The sequence below is a fragment of the Telopea speciosissima genome, chromosome 3 (assembly GCF_018873765.1).
Source record: "Telopea speciosissima isolate NSW1024214 ecotype Mountain lineage chromosome 3, Tspe_v1, whole genome shotgun sequence".
Classification (NCBI taxonomy): Eukaryota; Viridiplantae; Streptophyta; class Magnoliopsida; order Proteales; family Proteaceae; genus Telopea; species Telopea speciosissima.
The window spans coordinates 29,714,918-29,740,606 of NC_057918.1; the positions used below are offsets into that span (position 1 = coordinate 29,714,918).

A 25,689-nucleotide genomic window follows, 5' to 3' on the forward strand; every position below is an offset into this window, starting at 1 on the left:
ATGAAAGTATCATTTCGTCAAACCTTATGTATAAATTTCCCTTTAAAATATTATTATACGCAATCATTTAGTAAAATCCCCAACACTTCCAATCACGCTTGACGCTTCCCACTAATAAGGATTAGTATACATAATTAAGAGGTGAAAATAAAAAAATTAAAGAGATCTCTGTTTCCATCCGTTGCCTTACATCTTTTTTTTTTTCTCTCCGTGTGTCTTTTTGCATGGCCAGGCGAAGTAGCGAACTGCTCTTTTTTTACTTTCTCTGCAACTCATCCGCGTTCTTTAATGGCGATCTCGAACTTGCCAGAAAATCTCGATCACAAACCAAACATTCATCGTGAATCGGATCTTAGCTTTTTTTTGCGAAGGAGACCAAACTGTAATGTAGCTAACGCCTCACCTGATTCGTCGTCCAATGTTTTCACACCCGAGAACGAAACCAAGCATTCTGCTATCGATTCCGCGGCTGATATATGCTCAGATGAAGATAGAAATCGGATTGGTGACAACGGTGATGATCGGAAGGAGGTGGTAAATTCCTTGCGTAATGGAGAGGTTTGCAGTGAGCGTATTGGAAATGGCGAAGGTCGAGGTCCACAGGTCGATGTTCCATGGAGATTTACTTATCGCTCTTCCGCTCCAGCTCACCGGAGAGTAAAGGAGAGTCCTCTTAGTTCGGACGCTATTTTCAGACAGGTTGGTGCCGTTTCTGGAACTTATTTTCAGCTCAACTTCCGTACTCAATCTATCATGTATTGATCACACAATCTTTGTTTTCCTGGATGAAAGTGTGATTTTGGTTGCCATTTCATATTTCTATATCGCTCATGAGTACGAAGTGTACGCTGCAATCGTAATGTTTTCGTTTATATTTTATTAATTTCATTTACTAGAGGTATGTGAAACGATTGGTTTTGATCTTCTTCTCTCTTTCACAATTTCCCCTATTCTTTTCTTATTTATGAATTTATTATATTTCATACATCCGATAAGAGAATTTTAGATTATATGCTATCAGGGTTAGCCTCTTGTACTCAAGGTTATTATCTCTCCTGATGCAACACGCTCTGCTAGTATCATGTGCATAACGATGCTACACTAGTCCGTGAATTTTTTCATCTAGCAGTTAAGTTGTGTTAGGATATACCTGCAACATTATAGTCGCACTGCATCAAGTTGTCCAATTGAGCTACTTACTAGCCCAATAATAGTTTTGCTTATTGTAATCAGTTCTATCCATTTTACGTTTTAGGCTTAAAGTGAGAGGTCAAGGGTTCAAATGAAGTGACTGCTCTTCATGTTATAGCAATGAGTTTGCCACCACAAGAGTGAGTTGTTCTTCAGGAGTTTCAATGCAGGCATTTTCAGTATTGAACTGGTTGTTTTGCTATTAAGTGGTTTGGTATATAAAGTGTACTTGTCCTGGTTCAATTGCTTAATAGCATTGAGGTTGACACCTACAAGCTAGGAGTGAGTTGTCCTTCAAATATCTCAGTGCAGACGTTTCTTTGTAATGGGCCGGTATGTTGTAATGAATAGGGATTTAAAGAGTAACTTTTATTAAACTTGTTTTGAATTTGCCTAAGCATTCATACGGATGGTTCATGACCTTATTGAAGTACTTATTGTGAGCTGTTTGTGTGGCCATGTGACTGATGAACTTTTGGGAGTTAACTTTGCTTTACTATCATTTGGTACTTAAACCATGCGATGTTCTGACCCTTAATTCACATTTTATGGCAGAGTGGTACTTGTTGCTCTCAACAGCAGGCTAATCATTGAGAACTTAATGAAGGTTTGCGTCTAACTTACCATCTTAATCTTGGAAGACAGCAATTTACAATCTATCTGTTGATTGTGGTTCTTTTTCATTCCACCCATTTTTCTGAAGGATTGTTTCTTCTAGGAGTTACATCTTCTATTACTCATGCTTGTTTATCATTTGCAGTATGGCTTATTAATCAGAGCTGGTTTTTGGTTTAGTTCAAAATCACTGAGAGATTGGCCACTTCTTATGTGTTGGTACTGATTATCAACATTTCCTCTTTCTGTTTCCTCCTTTTCCCAGAAAAGAAAAATTGTCTGAAATGCATCACATGTGAGTCTTATTGATGTGTAGCCTGCTCAAAGTTATTGTTTCTCTGACATGGAATATTTTCTTTATCTTATGATCTCTATATGCAGTCTTTCACTACCAATTTTCCCCCTTGGTGCTTTCATGGTTGAAAAGTTGACACAGCATGAGTTTATTCCTGAACCTGTAAGTTATTTAATGGCATTGCTATTTTTTCGTCCTCTTTGTGATTCATAACTACTACTTTCTGATCGTGATATTGCTGAAAGATTACCTGTTCTTTGTTGACTGGTACTTTTATACCTTTTTTCATTGTTGAACTGTTTACTTGTTCTGAACTATGGACAGTTATTAATTATACTTGCATGTTGATATTGTTGGATTGAATCAAACAGTGTTTACTGCTCGCTTGGGGATCCCTAACACATTTTAATGTCTTCATCAATTAGGATCATATCAATGTTGCACCTGCCCTAGGGTTGGGTGCAAACTAATCAGAAGTTCTCTGTTTCACAACCCCTAACTGTTTGACTGAGAGCCTTTGTAGAAAATATGATAAAAAAAAACAGTAGGCTATGTTTCAATGTTAACCTTGCTCTTGGAGGAAAAGAAGCTGCATCATTGGTAATAAGTGTGGACGGTCAAAGTGATAAGCCACTTGAATAGACCAAACTTTGCTTAGCATCAGTTATTTGGGTTGGTCTACAGGGTAAGCCTGGCCTAATACTGCAAATCGAATGGTTCACTTGTAACAACCAAAGCTGTAATCAGCTGAAGGTGCTCAAATGAGCTCAATGTTAGTCTAATTTACTTCTACCACTGAAATGTTCTCTCAGCAATTTTTTTTAAGGTTAATATGTAGTACTGTAGTAGTATTCATCGGTCAGTGCTGTGGCTGTTAGGTGGTTTAGATTGTTGAGTTACGTTGTTGGCTTCTCTGTAAAGTTGGGATTCATGACCATTAGTACTTCATGGTAGGAATGCCTACATGAGCAGTGAAATTTAGCAAAGCATATTTTATAGAGCTGTCAATCTAGAATTCCTTTTCCCAACTGTAAACAGTATTGATTCCATGCTGGCTTATAGTGCACTGTTTTATGTACGTAGTGTAGTTTTGATTCTGCATGGTGTAGTCGAACTCTCTCTGTTTTCCATATGACTTTTAGCTGTAAAATTCTTCTCAGGAGACTTCTTGGGGTTATTAATAGTACAAGAAAATGATATTATTTGACACTTCAAGGTGTTGATGATAGCCCTAGAGTCGGACATTATTTGGTCTTCTTGTGGCTGGCCTTTAATTGTTCCTTTGCTTGCAGGTTGTTGTGTCACTTCATGTATTAATATGTATTGCTTCAATCCTCTATCCAGTTTTTGTGATTCTCAGGTTAGTTTTATGCAATGTTTTTCTTCTTTTCCTCTCATATTATATTCTAAGGTTTCCACTTGTCATTCTTGTATTACGTATATTACAGCATTTGAGTAAGTATGGTGGGAGCAGGGGTGGGGAAGAGGTGCAATATTAATTTTCTGTCAAGGTATCATAAAGTGTTCTGGTATTTTTTGTGATAAAGAGATGCTAATCTTTGTATTAATTCTTTGTCATGGTATCATCAAGTGGTCTGGTATTTTTGTGATATAGAGATGCAAAGATTTGTATATAACCCAAATTTGTCATTGCAATGTTAATTGCACACACAAATTGAGTGGTGTTAGAAGTGGAACTCCCTAGCCCTCTGCCTGGCCTTTAAAAATGTATCCATATTTCATGATCAGCCCTGAGCTAATTGAATTTTCTGTACCTGTCATTGCATACTTTTGGGGGGTTCGGATGTTAAATTCCTTAGTTTAGGCCTTGGTCACTATTTTTTTTTGACTACTGATTATGTAGGTAGTGCTTGACACAAGAGTTGCATTACAAAATGCTTCTAACCAATACTTTTTCTGTGTATGCCTACTTTCCCTTCATTATAAAATCTTTTTTTATCTTCATCTCAACAGAGAGAGAATAGAATTGGGAATTGGTTGCTTTCATGGTTTATCCTATTTTGTGGCTTTAAAGAAGGAATTTCATTGAAAAAATATTCACAGAATGAAATACATTTGCTAAGAATGTACCTGCCCGTTTTTGGAGTGAGGCTGTTCTCACTGCTGCCTACCTTATTAGTAGGATGTCTACCCATGTTTTGCATTTTTCACTGTCCTCTTAATGTGCTTTTAGGCTCCTCTTCTTTCATTGTTCCTCCAAGAACCTTTGTCTATGTTTGCTTTGCCTGTAATCATCACCTTCATGGCAAACTTGATCCTTGGGGTGCAAGTGGGTATTTTCAGTTAAACAGAAAGTGGATGGAACAATGGACAGATACAAAGCTAAGCTGGTTGCCAAAGGCTTTACCTAGACGTATGGGATAGATTAGTAGGAGACTGTTGCTCCAGTTACAAAGATGGATACTATCAGAGTTATCCTCTTCTGTGTCGTAAACTTTTTGATGCAAACTGCAACAATTGGATGTGAAGAATGCGTTCCTTCATGGCGAGCTTGAGGAGGAAGTCTATATGGAGATTCCTCCTGGTTTTTCTTCTGAGGAAATACAAGGAAAAGTTTACAAATTGAAGCAGGCATTATATGGACTGAATCAGTCTCCCAAGGCTTGGTTTGGTCATTTCCACAAGGCTATGATTTTAGTTGGATACAAGCAAAGCAATGTTGATCATACTCTGTCCATAAAAAAATCAGGCGATCACATTACTATTCTCATTGTATATGTTGATGAAATTGTTGTCACTGGAAGTCATCCTATTGAAATATATCATCTGAAGGCCTATTTGGGAAAGGGGTTTGAGATTAAAGATCTGGGAAAGCTTCGGTATTTCCTTGGTACTTCCTTGGTATTGAGGTTGCTCGCTCTACTCACGGTATCTTCTTGTCTCAAAGGAATAATACCCTTGATCTCTTATCAGAGACCGGGATGTAAGGTTGCAAACCTATAGATACACCTCTTGAGGCTAATGCTCATCTCAAGAGTAAGGATCGTGAGCCGGTTGATAAAGGCCAATATCAGAGATTGGTTGGGAGATTAATCTATCTTTCACATACTTGGGCAGACATTGCTTATCCTATAAGTTTGGTCAGTCAATATCTGCATGATTCCTATTCTACACATTTAGAAGTTGTGTTTTGGATCCTTCGTTATCTGAAGTTAGCTCCAGGGAAAGGTGTGCTTTTTTCTTCCCATGGTCAAATGCATGTAGAAGCTTTTATTGATGTTGATTGGGTTGGTTCTCCTGATGACCGACGGTCTACATCTAGTTACTGTATTTTTTTGGTGGTAACCTTGTTACCTGGCGTAGCAAGAAGCAAGCTGTGGTTGCTCGATCAAGTGTTGAAGCAAAGTTTTGTGCTATGGTCCACAGTATTGTGAGTTGTTGTGGCTTCAGAGTCTTATCCAGGATCTTGGTGTTGCAGTTTACCTCCCTATGATTCTATATTGTGATAGTTAATCAGCCATCAGTATTGCTCATAACCCTGTTCAACATGATCGGACGAAGCATATAGAATTGATCGTCATTTCATTAACGAAAAGTTAGAGCAGGGTGTTATTTGTGTTCCTTTTGTTAAGTTTGGTGATTAGTAAACTGATGTTTTTACTAAGGGTCTTTGCAGTAGGGTTTTTCATCCAATTGTATGCCAATTGAGCATGTTCGATATCTATGCACCAACTTGAGGGGGAGTATTGTAATATGTGTATAAGGGTAGAATTATCCTAGGGGAAGTATTCTATTCTATTATAATTTATAAATAAAGACTAGGCCTCTGTCAATTGATATGCCATCATTCCCAAATCACAACAAAATAAAATACAAAGCAAATACCCAACAAAAGCCATGACCACCAAAGACAAAATATGAGGGAAAAGAAAGACAGCCAACTCCTATCCCAAATGCACAACTAACTCTTTATGTACGTGTCATATGTAAAATTGTTGGGGGGGGGGTTAGTATAGCTTGGTATTTATGATGATGACAACCATGGGAGGTGAAGAGCTCGATCTTGGTTTCTGGCCATTACCCAAACCTTTGAGAGGCCAACCTATGACGGGGCTTTTGTTGAGTCAAATACAAGTGAAATGAAGGTATAAATGGTAAAAAGAAACTAAAATAGCATACTCTTTGATAACTGGAGAAAAGAGATGGGAGAAGAAAAGGAGCACATGTAGACTGTGGCCTTCTGAATGCTTATTCTCTATTTGTACAAGAGAAGCACCCGAAGAAGAATACCTTTTTGTCAGAAAGAGAAAAAATCCTTTACATAAAAAACCTAATCCCTTTTATAAAGAGTGCTATTGCAACAGCCCCGTAAGCTCCTCTTGACAGAAATGCCATCCCTTATGTAAGATTCTTCACAACACTGGAAAATTGCATGAGAGCAATTCTCTCACCTTGTCACATACAGATCTTGAAATGTTACCAATATCTCCTTATCAACCCCAAAAATGGAAATAAAAAGGTAAACTTAAAAGATGTTGGCAAACATCAAGTTTGACGTGCAAACTGAGGCAGTCCAATTCTTTTTTACAAAATCCAACATATAAAGTGAGATGCTTTAATTTTTCCCTTGTGCATTTGGATCTTAAATTCCTAAGCTTAGGACTTAATTTGTGTCATCTTTGATTTCTGAGTTTATAGGTAATTTTTGTACCCAAAAATTGCATTGTGAAACAATTTGTAGTGAATCAATTCTATGGAAGCTCCAATATTATTTACCCGGTTACTCACTAATTATTTGAAATTCTTGCAGGTGCAATTCTTCTGTTCTGTTTGGCATTGCATTAATGCTCTTCGCATGCATTGTGTGGTTAAAATTAGTATCCTATGCACATACGAATAATGATATGAGGTCACTTACCAAGTCAACTGATAAGGTTACCATGATATTCACTCTGTTCATTTTTTTTAATTGAGTGCTATGCCTGTTGGTAATGAAGAACTATGTGAAGTGATCTAGACCGTATGGCATTTCAAGTAGCTCTTTACATCAATTTCTTATGCAGTCAATATTCATTCTCCAGTTTTAATTATTTCATTAGTGAGTGATATATTTTCTTCTTTCTACTAGCATCAGAATGTCTTCTCTGCACACATAAAATAAGAAAAGAAAAAAATCATTCTTATCCCCCCACTCCCTGGCAGACAATCGGATATTATTTAACTTTGCTGATGCAATGTGAAGCAATAATTGTTTACCTCATTCCAAAATAGTTATCTTCTGTTAGGGGGCTTCCAAGTCTTCAAATGTGGATTACGTATATGATGTTAGCTTCAAGGATTTGGCATACTTTATGGTGGCTCCCACTTTATGTTACCAGGTAACCTCACTTCCTCACACTTCCCCTGACCGAAAAATAAAAATAAAAAAGGAAAATAGGCATGCTTACCTCTAATGCATTCCATATAACTACATCTATTCTAAAGCATAATTACCTTTATAGGCAATGGTTTTGTGCACGTAGTCTATAAAACGAATATTTGGAGGTCCAGCTAATTCTTCCGCATGGCAGAGTGATGTGGCAATTTCTCGATTGGATATCTTGGGAATATCTGAGAATTTACCATGTGTCAAATTTCAGACTCAAAACCAATCATATGTCCCCCAATGTATTGGCATCTTCTCTTGTATTTTCCATCCGTTCATGTATTGGTTTTGCATCCTCCCATAGTCATGGATTTTCAAAGCTTTATTTTGCACTTGGCCTACTCCATTTGGGATAAAACTTGACATGTGAACGGGGGTCCTAGGGTGTACCTGTTTACAAAACTTCAGCCCCATCTAACCTGCTAAGTGGCAGAACTGGGTGCCGTTTGAAAGATCTTTGGACTGCCATCCATGAAAACCGTTCTCTTATTGTGAATGAAAATAGACAAGTTATTGTGTCCTTGTTTACTTTGTGCTTTATCATGTCATTGACTTATTGGTAGGTTAAGGTCCTCCATATTTTGTTTTGGGCTTACTATTTCCCACTCCATAGATAATTCTCATTTAGGTAATATACAGAAAGGTATTTTTGAGCTTGCACCTACAGTAACTCTTGCTTTTCTCACAATGTTTTCTCATCCATACGGTCTTTATTACTTTAACCATTTGCAGCCAAGATATCCTCGTACTGCATGTATTCGGAAGGGTTGGGTGATCCGTCAACTTGTTAAATTGATAATATTTACAGGAGTGATGGGTTTTATTATAGAACAAGTAAGTTGCTTCTTTGTATGATTAAAATGTTTCTCCGGTTACTGGCTTTTGGATTTCAAAATTGATAAAGCAACAAAATTTCTAAGCTAGTTTTGGTGGAAGAATTTTGCAGTATATTAATCCAATTGTCCAGAATTCTGAACACCCTTGGAAAGGCAACCTTTTATATGCTATAGAGAGGGTCTTGAAGCTATCGGTTCCAACCTTATATGTCTGGCTCTGCATGTTCTATTGCTTTTTCCACCTTTGGTATGTGAACCTCTATTGATTTAGTAAAGCACTTTCTTGAAGAAAATAGGAAGAACATATCTATGTATTCTTTTCTTTCTTCTTTCGTGTAGTGTCATATAGATTTTAAAAAAAAAATCAATTTTTAGATTTTTCATCTGAACCCTTGTAGTTGGGACTTGTGATATTTTTTCCTTTTAATAAATAAGTTGCCATCTTTATTGAATACATTTTTTAAAAAAATCTTTATGCCATCTCCGTTCAATGTGTAACCTTTAGGAATTTCTATACGTTGGAGTACAAGCCTACTCATCCTATTATTGTTTATCATTGTAGATGCACACTTTTAACACTCTTAGGCAGTGCTTTCTGGAAGAAATGCTTGTAGCCCCCGTTGTAGCGTTGCTTTGAAAATTGTTACTTTCTCTTTCTTGAATGAGATCCTTGCCCACTTTCTCCTGAGTTCTTATCTCCCTCTTATTCTTTTTCCTTTGTCCCTATTTGTTTTTAGTATTCCTTTTTGTATCTATTAAGTTGGAAACAGCCTCTCCTGCGAAGCACCGTAAGGCTGCATACATTTGCCCCTCCCAGACCCTGCAGTAGTGGGAGCCTTGGGCACTGTGATGCTTTTTTTTTGTATATATTAATCATGTAGGACTGTATAGGAGAAACATCTGCACACATATCTCCCCGAGATCACAATCTCCTTATAAAGGTGGGAGCGACACCTATACACACTCTCCTTGAAGAGTAGGAGAAACATTCAACCAAAAGTTTAGGGACTCAATACCCTTCACCACACAATCACTAAACAGTGATTCACAATGGCTTAAAGGCCAAAACACAGGTTACCTCTTTACAGGTGATCCCTTTTGCTCAGTGGCTCATGCTCAATGGCTGTTAAGATTTGCAAGTTCAGGCCCTTTGCTTCTCAGCCTTTGTACTCAATAGTTTGTTAGATTTGCAAGTTGAAGCACATAGGTGGTGGAATTTTTCAATATATTAGCCTGATAGAGTTTTCATGTATTTTCCCGAAAGTCTCTTGTTGAAACGCAGGCCATTCATTATTTTAGTCGTTATGATTTCAAACGGATCTATTTTTTGAACTCCTGTCCACCGCTATACAGAGCCGGTCGACTGTTGCCATGTAGACTACGAAGAACACTTCTTGAACATCCTTTGGACGATTTGCCGATCGACCGACCTTGCATCCATTTGCATAAGGGGCTCTCAGTAACTAGTGGATAAGGTACCAGTCGTCCACTCTGAAGCACACCGGTCGCTTGCTCTATTTCAGATCTTGTTTGGCCACTAGTGCAATAAATGACCTTTTCACATTTTAAAGTACATCACTTGGACATATTTCCCAGTGGGCTCACATACCTTGCCAAGTAAACCAAAATAAGTTCCATTCAGATTACCATAGGGCTAAGTCCATGATCATGATAGATGTTAACCATTTAGGTCTAGTTTGACTTAGTTAGTCTACACTAAGAACCACCCATCTTAGGTTTTCCAGATTAAGTCCATAGGTGATTAGCTAACAGATTAAGTCCATAGGTGATTAGCTGAGCTTGAGCACTTGGGATCATTACATCCTAGGATCATCTAGATATTACAAGATGAAATTACAACACCTAGCATTCAAGCAAACTAAAATAAATCTTCCATTTTTTGACTCGAGTTGCTTGAATCCTCATAGATGGCTTGACTTGATCTTCCAATTTGAGCTCCACCAATCCATTACACAGTTTCTTAAGCAGCTTGAAATCTTCTAGTTTAATGTTTGGGCTCAAGGACACGCTTCTCAATGCTTGAAACTTGTATACTCATTAAAGCACTAGGAAGAACATTATAGTTTTTTCATACACAAATAGGATGTAATCACCAAAACTTGAAAACCATTAATCAATGATTTAAGTATCGGTATCGGGTATCGTATCGGTCGGGCGATTTTAAGAGACGTATCGTATCGTATTGTATCGGAGATACGTATCGACCGGTGTAGAAACACATGAAAATGATCAAAATACACATGAAAATACACTTTTGGATAATAAAAACAATATAAACAAGCAATTTGTGTTATATATCATGCATATATAGTAAGAATTGTGAATAATCAATAACTAGACAAGTGTGACACATTGAAATTGTTATAAGATTAAAGATATAAAAGATTAAAAGATGAAATTTCATGTCTGGCTTACTAGGGCGACTGATGATGTTGTTGACCGAACATATACATTAGCATTTGTTTTAAATTTTAGAAGAAAATAAAAAAAAATCTTTTTAAAGAAGCAATTTTCGGTTTTGGGTAAAAAATGCAAAGAAACATGGATTTTGAACTCAAATCTTTGTAAATGTATACAAAGAATGCAATACTAAGTTAGTTTAACATATTCCCTTTGAATCATAGCTAAAAAAATACCAAAAATCAAAGATTTAAACAAAAGAATCAAGTTTTTTTCAAAAAACCTACCTTTCCCTTCAAGAACACCTTTTGATTTCGAATGTGGGCTGTTAGATGCAGCAAATGATGAGATTTCGTTTTTGGCAAAGGAATCAAAGCCCTCAACAAATCTTTGGCAAAAACCAAGTTTAAAGATGTTTTTTGATGGGTTTCTCAAAGCTGGAACTGTTTTTTTTCCGCCAGCCTGCTCCTGCTCGAGTTTTCTGTTCTGAGAAGACTTGGGCCCATGTGGTTTTTAAGTTGCCGATACGTATCGTTATTTCAAAAATAATAAAATAATGGTATAAATCATGTCTCGTCTGTATCGATACGTATCGACCGTATCGTATCGTATCGATATGTATCGGTCGATACATATCGATACATTCGAGACATTTACATTTAAAAAAAAAGAACATACGTCTCGACCTGTCTCATCTTGGTCACGACCGATACCGAGACGTATCGGCCGAGACGATACGATACGCTCCGATACTTAAATCCTTGCCATTAATATCCATAGATTATACTCATGGCATCCCGTCCTAGTAAGGAGGAGTGATATGATTCCGATTGAAGGAGTTAAAAGAGCTAGGGGCAGGGCTAAAATGACCATAGGAGAAGTTGTAAAGAAGGACATGCATAGTCTAGGTCTTGTTCCAAGTTTGACCTCAGATAGAGCCTAATGCAAGGCAAGGATACATGTAGCAGATCCCATTTAGCTGAGATTCTCCTGACTTGATGGGCTGCGCCTTTTCCTCTTGCTTTCATCTTTCCTTTCTTTCCCATCTTTCACTTGTCATTTTTCATTTTTCTTCTCTTACCTCTTTTCCCATCTCTTCATTCTTTTTTCCCTAACTTGTTTTGTTTGGATCCATGTAGCCGAACCCATTGAGTTGGGATAAGGCTGAGTTTGTTGTTGTATTGTACTCATGGCATCCTTTGCCTCGACAAATCATTCTTGTGTAACATATTTATAAAAACTAAACTTTCTTCTAAGAGCAGTCACATTAGCTTTCATTTATTCTGAACTTTCTGCTTGGAGTTTAAGAGTTGGCTGGCATATTATTTGCATTTTAGGTTAAATATACTTGCTGAGCTCCTTTGCTTTGGTGATCGTGAGTTCTATAAAGATTGGTGGAATGCAAAAACAATTGAGGAGGTAACTTTTCTAATTTGATAACTTGTGATTTAGTAGGTTGACTTTTCCACCTTTTGATCCCTGAATTTAGTTTTCTGGATTTAATTTGTCTTTGCTGCAAACATTTCTCGGTTTTGGAGCTGTCTTCAGTATTGGAGAATGTGGAACATGGTACATCTCATTACTCTCTCTTTCGAGTCGCTGTGTTATGTATCAATTTAGTGTCACGAAAAGGTTTTCCTTTGTTTGCTAGTAGATTATGAGACATTGATTAAGGGGGAAAAGAAGATTTTTAAAGAAACAAGATAAATTAGAAGGAACCAGTCAAACAGAGGATTATCCCCCCAAAACAAAGCAAGATATACAATTCACTGGGCTTTCCTCATACAGAGGACTTTATTAACTGCTCTCGGATGATTGTGTACCATTTCATTACCTGCCTACTGACATCGTTGGAAGTAGGTACTTAGCATGGAAGGTTAGGGCCTTATTCTCCACACAGCCTATAACCAAATTATAGCTGCCTAGAGTCTTGATATTCTGTCGTGCTCATTGTTTGAGAGCTAAGTTCTAAATCAGCTCTAGTCTCCGCCAGCAGGATCAAAGCAAGGAAAACTATGTTACTTTCCTGGTCTATAAACACACTTCCGAACCTAGCAGGACCAAAGCAGGAAAACTATGTTAGTTTCCTGGTCTTGACAAATCCTTGCTCTAACTACTTTGGATCAGTTATTCGAATCCTGCTCTAAATTCCACTTTATATATTGCCGTATTGTATCTTGCATTAAATCTTAAAGCCCTCTTGTTTTCTCTCATTACCTTTGCCTTCCACTTTTTTGTTCTGAGTCTTCAATTTGCATCATTGTAATTCTTATACTGGTGCAATCATTGTTCTTTCAGGGCAAACAGCCCAATAAAGAACTTAGCTGACAAATAGGATACTAATTTTTTCTTAACAGTTTGTTATTTTCCTTAATAATTACAACAGTAAAATAAAATTATATCTTTCTTTTCTTACTCTATTTCTTGTCAATTTGCTTCATAAATGGCATGGTTATTGGAATTTCGGATTTTTTTTTTAATGTTCTTGTGGGATGTACACTCAGGACTAATTCATGGCGCATAGAACTTTATGATTAAGTCTTCCTGCAAAAGTTTTCAAATTTTCATTTTTGTTTGAGGGATAAAAGAGTAGATTCACCATCACTCCAATCCAGGTCTTGTGAGTAGAATCCAGTGTCGTTTGGTATAAAAAGGGACAGTTGACCAGATACCTTATGGCTAAAAAAATTTCAGTCCCCAAGCGTTTTGAACTCACTTGAGGATTTCTTATAAAATTTCGAACATGTGTGTGTACAAATTCCCAAGGTGCAGAGAGACTTCCGGAAATTGTCATTTGTCACCATAGTGGAATTGAATAAGGGAAGTCTGTAGTTTGTTCTTTGACATTTAATTATGAAATAACATAGTGAAAAAATTGGCTACTAAGTTATTGTCTTTAACTCTTACCCTCCAACATTGCTGAGTGTTAGTAAAGGGAAACTTCTGCTCTTGGTTTTAATTATTGTAACCTTTCTGTCATACATAGTGCTTTCTTGTCAACTGAAGTGATTATGGAGATATCCAATTTTACCATTGGTATGAAACTACTATCAGCTGTATTTTGTGACCGCATGGAGTTGTTTGTACCTGTGCTTTTTCTTCATGAGAATCTTGACACTATGTTCCCCACAGAAGTATCAATTATAACGAAATGGGAGCATCTTGGGTCTAAGCTTCCATAACTTGGAGCATGTCTCATTTTTAGAGGATTAGGACGCAAGACCTATTTGCTGGGTGTATAAATGATTTTCTATGCAACATAAGTTGATTTGATATTTGCAGTTCTTTAAAGCTCTAATATAATTCTTTTGACCATTGAAATAACCAGAGGAAAAAAGATTGTCTGGGGATATTCTGTTCAACCTGATTCTTGCTCTAGTTAATTTGTTAGGCAGTTCTTATCCCATGGTTGGTCTAGCCCCCCTGAACATGAGGTAGTGGTACTTATGCCTCAAAACCATTCTTAGGGCTGTGGGCTCCAACCTGAGATTTACTGAATGAAATTGGAATTGGATTTTGTTGACTTGAATTTTTTGGTAGAGTGTTCACAAATGGATGGTTCGCCATATCTATTTTCCATGCCTACGGAACGGGATCCCCAAGGTAACTGCTTCTCTTTGTTTAAATTTCAAACACTGCTTAACTAAATATGATTTTGTTGCCAAGGAGAAGTTTCTTTATTTAAATGTTTGCTCATGCTGTTCTGGTAATTTCTCCCTTTTTTTTTTCTTGTATTCCTGAACAACTTTTTTGTTTGCTTAATGACAAATTTGACATTCTTTTGTTGATTTTCTTCAATTTATCTTGCATAAAAGAATATGTACTTGGTTTAGAACTTCTAGGAGTTGGAAAGCCTGCTTATTTTTTATATAACAATCAACAATGTTTTCTTCAAAGCAGAGTGTCCCAAGGGTTTGGAAAGACAAGAAATTTGTTTACAAAATAATATGATAAGGTGACTTTGTTGGCCCTAAAGGGTAGCTTCTCCTTGTGACTTTGGGACTAACTTGCTACCTTGGCTCTAATACCAATTTTTGAACACAGATGGCCACTGAGGGGGGAGGGGGTGAATGAATGGTGTCCAAAAATCAAACCCAAATCGTTCCCTCAGACCTCACGGCCGCATCAGAGGTTAGTTGGCCAATTGATCTACCTCTCACATACTCGGCCGGATATCACATTTGCTGTAAGCCTTGTCAATCAATACATGCATGATCCTCACTCTTCTCACTTGGAAACAACGTATAGAATTCTCCGTTATCTTAAGTCATCTCCTGGAAAAGGAATCTTGTTCTCTCCTCATAGCCACCTTCGGATAGAAGCATACACTGATGCAGATTGGGCTGGCAGTCCTGATGATAGGAAATCCACATCTGGGTATTGCACATTTGTTGGAGGAAACCTAACTACTTGGAGGAGCAAAAAGCAAGCTGTTGTAGCTCGAACTAGTGCTGAAGCTGAGTTCCGAGCTATGGCCCAGGGTATATGTGAACTTCTTTGGCTCAAGGGGTTTCTTCAAGATTTGGGGATGGTTACTGATCTTCCCACGCGACTCTACTGTGATAGCAAGTCCGCAATCAGCATCGCACATAATCCGGTTCAACATGATCTTACCAAACATGTTGAGATTGACTGGCATTTTATCAAAGAAAAGTTGGAACAAGGGCTAATCTGTATCCCATTTATTCAGTCTAGTGATCAGCTGGCTGATATCCTCATCAAATGAATCAGTTCTAAGTTATTTTTTCCTATAATTAGCAAGTTGGGCATGTTTGATATGTATGCACCAACTTGAGGGGGAGTGTTGTAATATGGGTTTTAGTCCCACATTGCTTAGTTGTATTCTTGTCATATGATTTCAATATTATAATAAAGGCTGGGCTATGATCACTTTGATCAAGCCAGTATTCACGGAATTCCACAATGACCTTCAACTTAGGTGCAATGTACAGATCCCAAAACTGGTCATGAACCTGGCGGATGTGCAGACATCTTTAGCTTGCATGCCATGCCCGAAGATCATGCCATAACTTCCCACTCAATTCTTGATTGATCTGATTCAAATTTTCTTGAAAATCTAACTCAAAGATCTTCATTTCTCCTTATTTAAGATCCTACAAATTCCAACTAGAAGCCCGCTCAAAAAATCCCTAAAGCTGATGTATGGTGTATAAAACGAAATCTGGGCACCATGTGCGACATCTTCATTTGAGATCATAGATCCCTCATCCGAACTCAGATTGGCCAGATTCTTGAGGCATTGTGAAGCCTACTCATAAGACTAGAGTCTTCTAGTTTTGAGCTTCAACAAACTCCTAATGAAGAATATCTCAAAACACCCATGAAGTTGCTACTCCAACACAACTTGCAGTTTTCCTCACATAACTGGATCCTTCACCTTCGGCAACACCGCTTCACCTTTGGACACACTTCTCATGTACACAAAGGCTTGCAATTGCCAAATCACCATGCCAAACACAACAAACCTCTCATCATCTCATGATGATGCCAACTGTACCAGCCCTGCTGCCGACTGTTAGCCAACGCTCCTGCTATGCCAACTGAGCCATCTCACTGACACTGCCACATGCCATAACATAGCAAGTCTTTTCAATTGCTTTGACACTCGACCAACTGCCCTTTCGTCTACTCAACAGCTGCTACACTATGATTGAGCAGCACATCTCCACAGCTTCTGCCTACTGCATTGACACCAGGTTGATGACTCCCAAGAGCTCTTATCGACGGAGTCGTTTGGCACCTCAATGTTGACTCATCACATCTTGGGGTTGAAGAAGGTCCTAAGGGTTTGGGTGTTCGCCAATTCAAGTGGTACGTGAGTTGGGTTTAGAACGTCGTGAGACAGTTCAGACTACTTGCTCAGTCAAACTTATGAGCCTATATTGGTACTACCCCGGACAAACCTCACTCTCTCTTTCTGTGTGCATGCTTTGCCCTTGACTGAGTGTGTTGACAACAATGACAAGACTAGCACAATGCATCATGTGCTCAACAATCTCCCCCTTTGGAATTTTTGTCGACACACGATGAGCAATAGATCAACTGTTAAACTCCAATTTCTCATATATTTGTCCCCCTTGACCATAATTACAAAGGGCTATAGTGAACTCCACCTGAGTTCATATGGAAGTTAGGATGTGACATCTCCAAAACTCATCTTCTCTGAGCATTTCTCCTCTTGCATCCAAACACCAAACACACCATCACTTCCTCTATCGAGAATGCCAAAATGATAAAGTCCTTCTAATTAAGATATTCCTCCTTTCTACACCATAGGGTAGTATTCTGACATCTGAACTGGAGATTGACAATTTCTTATACCATAAACCACCCTGGAGCAAAATTATATAACTGGTTACAACACACCACTGCCAAATAAGCTCTCAAAACTTGGGAGCATTCCAAGGGTTGAATTAGGAGTTCTGAGACTGACCATAAAATAGTAACTTTCTTAAAACAGATTTAGAAACCTGTGAAATTAACAATAGATCTCAGAAATTTCAAAGAATAGAAACTGAAATTGGAAGTTCTGCAGTAAAGATCAACAATTTAGTAAAACAATGAATCGGAATTAGTAACTCAGGATTTAGGGGTTGATTCAAGGGATTGATAGCAGCTGTGAAGCTTGTCTGCAGTCCCTTTCGAACAGCATATGCAGGTCACTTGGAGAAGAAGATCCATAACCAGAAATTTAAAACAGATCATATGTGAAGTCTGCTACAGAACTGGACACGAGATTCAAATCGATGGAAGAAACCAGGGTATAGTCTACCAACAGTGTAGTGATCCGATAGACAGAACAAGTGAGGAAAACCATACCACTGAAGAACCTGGAATCAAGAAACCGACCATGATAGTAGAAGAGGATGATGGAAGTTAGAAAGGCATGCAGGTATCTCACCTGCAGCAGAGAAGGCATCCCACCTGTCTCCAACCTGGAATCCCATCAGGGAAAACTGTTTCTCACACTCCAGGAGTTGCACATGCAAGGTTGTTTTTTTTTTTTTTTGTAGGAGTCAAAATCGTGGAGTGATGCCATATCAATCAAATCGGAAACTCTTCTAAATAGAAAGAAATCATTTTACAATTCCCCAAAACTAGAAAGTCTTAAAAAGGAAATAACTAAGTAGCACTACTAGCTTAGGATAGAAGTAATAGTTAGAACTTGAAGATGGATCGATTCTATTCAGAGAGAAGAGATTTACAGCAAACCAGAAGGAGAAGAAGGGGAGAAGAGAAGAGAGGAAGAAGAAGAAGAAGAAAGGTTGGGAGAATAATCGATTATGTGTGTTGAGATGTTCTCAGCGCACATATTATTTCATTAATAAACTCTTCCAAATAACACAGATCTCCCTAGGGAGGTAAAGAGAAATAAAATAAGAAAAGGAAAAATACAACTTGGTCATGTCTTATAACAGGACAATGGTAGAACTACCCTTATAAAAGATATTCTAACAACTCTAACACTCCCCCTCAAGCTGAAGAATAAATGTCATACATTCCCAGCTTGCACAATAAGGGACCCTTGTTGAAGATATCTGCTACTTGATCACCTGTCTTTACAAAGGGAGTACAAATGCACCCAGAATCCAGTTTCTCTTTGATAAAGTGATGATCAACCTCAATATGCTTGGTTCGATCATGCTGAATCGGATTATGGGCAATGCTTATAGTAGCTTTGTTATAACAATAAAGTCTCATTGGCCCTTCAGTTTCAAAACTCAAGTCTTGAAGAAGTCTCTTTAGCCATATAAGCTCACACACTCCATGAGCCATGGCCCTAAACTCAGCCTCTGCACTGGATCTAGCTACAATTGGTTGTTTCTTGCTCCTCCAGGTAACTTGGTATCAGAGCTGAGTTCTTTGTTTTGAGAGTCGGCAAAGCTCAGTTTTTGTCTTTCTCCACCCTTTGGAATCCTAAAAGGATAGAGGGTTCCACTAGGGGCTATATAATGTAAAGTATTACATCCCTTGGAGTTCCATTCTTTGAACCAACATAAAATGGAGGAACTGTAGATGCTGCCGAAGAAGTTTGAAGCTCTAGAAGCTGCTCCTCAAGTTACCGCCAGCCTCTACACCTTTGTTCTTGTTTCTTCTTCATCTCTCACTCTTTTGGAATGAGATTTTCTACCTTTGGATCGCCTAGGGGTATCCTTTCAGACCCCACAGCACTCGATTGACGAGGGGCACAGTTTGAGGAGCATAGCTCAATTTTTTGCTGCTCCAAAGGTACCGCCAGCTCTAATACCAAGTTAGAACTTGAAGATGGATCGATTCTATTAATAGAGAAGAGATTTACAGCAAACCAGAAGGAGAAGAAGGGGAGAAGAGAAGAGAGGAAGAAGAAGAAAGGTTGGGAGAATAATCGATTATGTGTGTTGAGATGTTCTCAACACACATATTACTTCATTAATAAACTCTTCCAAATTACACAGACCTCCCTAGGGAGGTAAAGAGAAATAAAATAAGAAAAGGAAAAATACAACTTGGTCATGTCTTATACAAGATATTCTAACAACTCTAACAGTAACTACTAATACAATCAGAAACTTGCTAAAAAAAGATGAAATATGAGATTTCAGCAGCTATAAGGTATCTTCCAACAGCACTACCCACCCAAGTAGAGTCCACACATGCTGAAAAATAAGGCTGGTTGATACCCAGCCCATTTGTCAACCCTAAACAAAACCATGTGGCTGATTGAGTTGGTTGGGCTGCTGGTTTGATGGCTGGCTGAACTGGCCTGGCCTTTCTTCTCTTTTTCCTCCTTCGATCTAATCTTAAAAAGAATTTTTGGTAATGCCTTCCTGCTGGGAGCTTTCCCCAACCCAAAGCCTTATTTCCCATAGTTTTTAGGTGATATTCTTTTACATAAATGAATTACATTGCCTCTCATTCTTTTATTCATTTCCATTGCTTTGAACAAGGTAGTCTTCGCACATATGTTCAACTTTGATAATTTGGTCCAAGTTTGACTGTGTCATTGATTTTTTTTTTTTTTTTGGGGGATATCAGGAAGTTGCCATTGTGATTGTATTCTTTGTCTCTGCCTTATTCCATGAGGTATGTTGCTGTTGTATAACTATTCTCATTATCAGTTTGTTTTTTGGGATTTACACTGATCTTATAATGTGGCATATCTGTTTCTGTTACCTTGTATCTCATCATTTTATACCTTGTAATTGTTGGACGAAGGGTAAGGGCCCTTTCTTCTTCTCCTTTTCACAAGGATAGATGGTGAATGTGGTTTCTGTTTGGTATCTGACTGCTTGAATCAGATTACACTGAAAAACCGGCTTTTATAGTTCCAAGTTCACACTCCCCTCACTCAATGGCGAACTGTGCTAGCTATCTTCTCTTCTCACCCCCCCCCCCCAGAGAAATTCATTCCCCTCCCCCACCCTTTTTTTAAGAGACGATATGCATATAAAAACCTTCAAAACCTTTTTCTTTCCCTTTTTTTAACAATCCTATCTACTTTAAAACCCTTTTTTCACCCAAGAAAGTTAAAATGAACAAAAGGGTAAAGAAGAGGAGAGAAAGCACGGAAGATCCAAGAAGAATTGTTAAGAAGGGGCTGCAATTTCTCTTTTCCCTATTATTGTTATTAATATGTTGATATTCAAAAAGGGTTTCAAAGTGCTCACTTGCTGAACGCTTGGTCACGGGTTTAAGTCCTGGAAACAGGGGTAAGGCTGCGTACATTTTACCCTCCCCAGACCCTGCTAAACGCGGGAGCCTTGTGCACTGGGTACGGCCTTTATTTTTTTAAATATTTTGAAATTGATATTTTTGTTTTCTATGTATACGGTTATGTATTGGGGTCCCCTGCCAAATATCCAAGTTTTGGGCTTTCATAGGAATTATGTTTCAGGTATTTTTTTCTTTACAGTATTTTCTTCTCTCTTTTTCTTTTTATTTATGCAACATTTTTTTTTCTAAGTCAGGAGATCTGGATCCAAAACTTCATCTTAAAATTGTTTTAACAGGAAGCTCCTACCTGTCATTAAATTTTATGAATATTACTTGCATCCTCTTGCATGAGACCTGGACTGTTTGAGGCCAATAGATTTTTGAACTGGTTAAACTCAATAACAACTATAATAGATTTAGAAAGGAGAGATGGGAAGTGAAAATAGACTTGCTTCCGACATCTGTCTCTCTTTCTCTCTCCCTCTTGTTCATTATGTCATCTTCTCCTCCCCTTTCTGTCTCTTCTTCAACCCAGAGTGGGTATCAAATTTTCTGAAACCAACTGTTGAGAACTCAGTCCATCATGGATCTTTTGCACACACTACATGCTTTTTGTTCCTCCAACCTCATCCTTTGCTTGGCCGAAGATGCGATCTCTCTAAAGCAATCAGTGTCACAGTTTTTAGGATGACAGGAGTGCTGATTGTGTTTTCTCTTTGACACCTCCTTGATAGGAAAAGAAGGATCCCAAACACCTGGAAGAAAAAATATTCTGAAACCCTACACAATGTACAATGCCCTGACACTTCAAAAATTGCAATATCGACAGTACAATAGCAAAGATTCTCATTTTCCATCCTCTTTCACTCAATCAGTTTTTCAAGGACTAAAATACCCGGGGTGGTGGAGGGAGCGAAAAATACATCAAACTTTCCATGAATTATCTACATGTAGAGATAAATTCTGTATCTCATTTTCTTGAGGGTGTCATAGGGCATGTTTTTCATCTTAGGTGTGATTCACCAATGGGTGAACCTGACGAGAAACATGTGCCCTGAATTTTCAATGATGTCCATAACAAAGAGAACGAGATCAAGATTGAGAAATAAAAGTCACTGGTAATCAGTACTCTTTCTGTACTACCTGAGAAAGAGATTGCAGGTACTTTTCATTTTTTTTTTTTGGGAAAATTACAGTGCGATCCCCTGAGGTTTTCCCTAAATTCAGTGCAACCCCATGTTTTCAAAATATACACCCCAACCCCCTGAGTTTAGGGTACTTGTTACACTCAGCCCCACTCTGTTAGAGCATTCCCGTTAGTTGCTGAGGTGTTGGTCATTGATGCCTTAAAATGACAAATATACCCTTAATGGGGTGTGAGCTTACCATTTTGCCCATAGGGCAGCCCAAACTTCACACCCCCTTCCCCTGCTACTTGAATCTGACGTGGGTTTAGGGTTCTGGCGATCTGCCGCGATCTTCAAGCCCATCACCAACGACTTGCCTCAGGTTCTTGCTGTGGCGATCTGCTGAGGCCATCACCGACGACCTGCGACGAACTCAGACGAAGGCATATGGACAATGGCTTGGTACTCTGCTTCGGAAATTCCAAGATGCTCACTGTCTATGTCCATTAGCTTCATCTCAAAATCTGCAATCTTATTTTGATTTGGGCTTTCGAACATGTAAGTAACAGTGTCACTGCCGTCATCGGCCTTAAGAGTTCGTTTCCGGCACACTTGACGATATCTTCGTTTCATCTCTCATCTTAGCCCCTGTGAGAATAATTTTTCCAGACACAAATATGAGCAAGACAATCTTTGGTTGCCTCATCTGATAGATTGGGCCAGGGAAGAGTTCTGGTTCATAACTAGAAAAGGTGCCATGAGAATATGCAAGACCTTCAAGTCTAATGGGAAATTTCATGTCACAGGACCCAACAATGTTCTGAATCTTAAAGTCCTTAAACTTAGCAGGAAAACCAAGTTTCTGAATTATTCAAGCATACTTTCTTGCTGCCAGTTTTGACTGTTGATCACTTTTGGCTCCAATGCAGACAATCTTTCCAGACGCAAATATCAATGCTGTAGTTTTTGGTTCTCTAATCCTCATAATAACGGCAGCAAAATGCTTAGGGTTATATTCCGCATTACGAGCTTGCAGTGCAATAGCCTTAAGATCCAACTTGCAGTCGAAATTGACTGTAGATACTATATTCTGAAGCGTAGGAACAATGCCAGATGGATGCTTGGAAAGATCTACCGGTTGGCTACCTTCCAAGATGTGATCTACCATGTTCCCTTTTCAGACTTGGACCTTTCCTATTTCCTCCAGCTCTTACAATATCTTGCTCTCTTTGGGAAACCAAATCGGACTTCGCCCTGGAGCAGAAGCTGCCGAGCAACAGAAAACCTAAGAAAACCTTTTCAACTCCTCGTTCTCACATTGGTCTCTACACTGGCGAATTTTTTATCCATTGAGTTACAGTGAACTGATAGGGGCAAGGAATCGCAGATCGAAACAGAGATCAAAGAATGAAACGCAGAGGATGAACTTGATTTTTTGGTCAGATTCCGATCAAACTAGATATTTTGATCAACTAAACTCATGGAAGCTTCGATCAATTTGGAGATGGTCGATGGTAACTTTGGATCGATTTGACAATTCCGCTGTTTACCAAAAAAAGAGAGATCGTAGTTAGTGTTCCTTCTAATACTAAACTCATGGAAGCTTCGATCGATTTGGAGCAGGTCGATGGTAACTTTGGATCGATTTGACAATTCCTCTGTTTACCAAAAAAAAAAGAGATCGTAGTTAGTGTTCCTTCTAATACTTCCTCACCTTCTAATCGATCTTCGTTTCTTCCTCTGTACAAGCCTTCATCCTCTGTTTTCTTAAAAGCTTCGTCTTCTCGATCGCGATGTACGGTCGTCAGAAATGCACTAGAAACCCTAGAATCTATGGGAATCTCCGAGTCCAAAGGTGGAAGCTTGAAAGAGCCGTCCTTGGAAAAGAAACCGACTATTCTTGTCTCCCGAGGAGCTATGCTCCAAGATCTCGCTTTGTGATGGGGCGAAGGTTGCAGCGGTGGTGGGGGCGGTGGTTGAAGAGGAAGAAGAAAGAAGAAGAGGAAGAAATAGTGGTGGGTCCCACTTTTTTATTTTAGAAAACTAAAAAAATTAGAATGGGGTTATTTTAATTGAAGGGCAGAATTGCCATTTAAATTTTATACTTAACACTGTCCACTTAAAGGTGCCAGGTGTATATTTTGAAAACACATGGAGTCGCACTGTATTTAGGGTTAAACCTCATGGAGTCGCAGTGTAATTTTTCCTCTCCTTTTTTGACTGATGCACTCTTGGGGATCTCCTCTTTTCTTTTTCCTTATAATGTTTCAAGTTGTTACTCCTAGTGCACAGATTCAACAAGTAACAAGTACCTCTTAGTCTAGGTATCAGATGACTAATGGTATGCGATCTCTTCCTGCAATGGGTAGGCTAGCATTCATCACGCTAGAAGTCCATACAATTGCAGGATCTAAATAATTCATTCCTGTTAACATTTGTGTCAAGTTTTTGTATTAAATAAGAGACTTACTGGTGCTTTTGTTGTTATTTTGTTTTCAGATTCCTTTGGTTCTCTTCACAAATTACCTACAAAATAAATTCAGAAATACCATGGTATAGACTTTCTTCTCAACTATTTTATCTGAGCTTGTTCAACTTCTGCAAACTAAAGATGCTTAGTCTCCGTTACTTGAGGTGGGCCTGTAAGTGCAGAGCACTGGCTACAGTTGTAGTTGAGATTCTGTAAAGAGAACATTTTGGTCTCACTGTGTGGCTACTATTTGGAAACCCTAAATAAGTAGCAGGTGGCCACCTCTTGTCTGGTTGCATAACAGCTAAACCACTCTAATTAGATCATTCTAGTGATTTTTATGCACCTGCGGTATTAGTTTGGTAAACTCGTAGGCATATGCATGAACAAACAATTGTTATTTGAAATATTCCCCTAATGAATTCCCTGGGAACGTTTATAACAAATGGAAAATACAGAATTGTGATCTCATATAATCGTGAGTATATATGTTTTTTTTTAAATCTAACAATTTTCATTAGTGGCATAATGGGATTAGCCGTGTGTCCTAATTAATTTACCTTTCATGTACCACTGCCTTTGTTCCAATGCCTGTCTGAATCAACTCTCAAAATTCTCTGATTGGTATAATTTCAAGACTTGATTTACATGAAGAGAATGGATGGGTTATAGCTTACATGGAACACATCGATAACTTACATGGTTCTGGACTTTATGTTAGTTCTATGTATGGAGAGCAACAATCAGGTCAAACTATTGCCTGCATAGGGCTTCCCTTCTTGGTAGGGTTTCATCTAAACCCTAAAACATTAGTGACAGGTTTGGCATGCAAAAATCCTGATGAGCCAGCTCAATCTGCATCAACCTGTGGACTTCCGTATTATTCACATCGTAAATTCAGTTGTTGTCAGGAGCTCATGGTCCAGGTGGATCCAATTTTTGTGTACCAGCAATCATCTGGGAAAGAGGAAAGGAGGTTTGGGGGGGGGGGGTTGTCTGGTCCTGAACACAGCTTGGCCTCACATTTTAGTTTTAAAAGACATTCTAAGTTGCCTGTTTACAAATTTTGTGTGTAGCTAAATTTGGTTCTATCACTGACCAATGCCAGGTTGGCAATATGATCTTCTGGTTCTTCTTCAGCATTCTTGGTCAACCAATGTGTGTTCTTCTTTATTACCATGACGTGATGAATCGGAAAGAGAATGAAGTAAGAAAGTGACCTATCTGATATACATCTCATTGTGTGGCTAGAAAAAAACAGCTGAATTGAGGGTGTGGATAATCTCTTAGCACTTCCATTGTATGATGCGGAGCAGTACTGTTTATATTCATTCATCTTCTGATTCTGTGCTGTCTCGATCTTCATTTCATAAGATCATGCCTCTCATTTCTGAACGATTCTTTGATGGAAGGCATTGTTAATTCATTTAATGTAAGCCAACTTCAGTGAAGGATGGTACATTGGCAACACTGTTATACAAAGCTGGGAATTTTAATTTGTTTGATCATTGTTGAATCACTTGTAAATATATGGCGTATATTGTATAGATGTTTTGATTATTTGTCATTGTCCATGTGTGATATCACTATATTTGGTGTTCTAGAAGAGCATCCACCAAAAGATGGATTACTTG

The 25,689-nt window shown here is 38.3% G+C and overlaps 1 protein-coding gene and 1 pseudogene across 1 annotated transcript; one reads left to right on the plus strand and one right to left on the minus strand.

Annotated features, from left to right (window-relative positions):
• Positions 1-252: 252 nt before the first annotated feature.
• On the plus strand, positions 253-25,689 carry LOC122653651 (diacylglycerol O-acyltransferase 1A-like). The gene is made up of 16 exons (XM_043847558.1): positions 253-739; positions 1,749-1,798; positions 1,952-2,025; positions 2,188-2,263; positions 3,394-3,461; positions 6,873-6,996; positions 7,348-7,440; positions 8,220-8,321; positions 8,434-8,570; positions 12,082-12,163; positions 12,293-12,313; positions 14,285-14,347; positions 19,781-19,828; positions 20,577-20,639; positions 24,085-24,138; positions 25,164-25,689. Exons 1-16 carry the CDS (start codon positions 289-291, stop codon positions 25,272-25,274), a joined length of 1,617 nt encoding a protein of 538 aa, XP_043703493.1. The 5' UTR covers positions 253-288; the 3' UTR covers positions 25,275-25,689.
• Positions 21,997-22,824, minus strand: LOC122653782 (annotated as a pseudogene).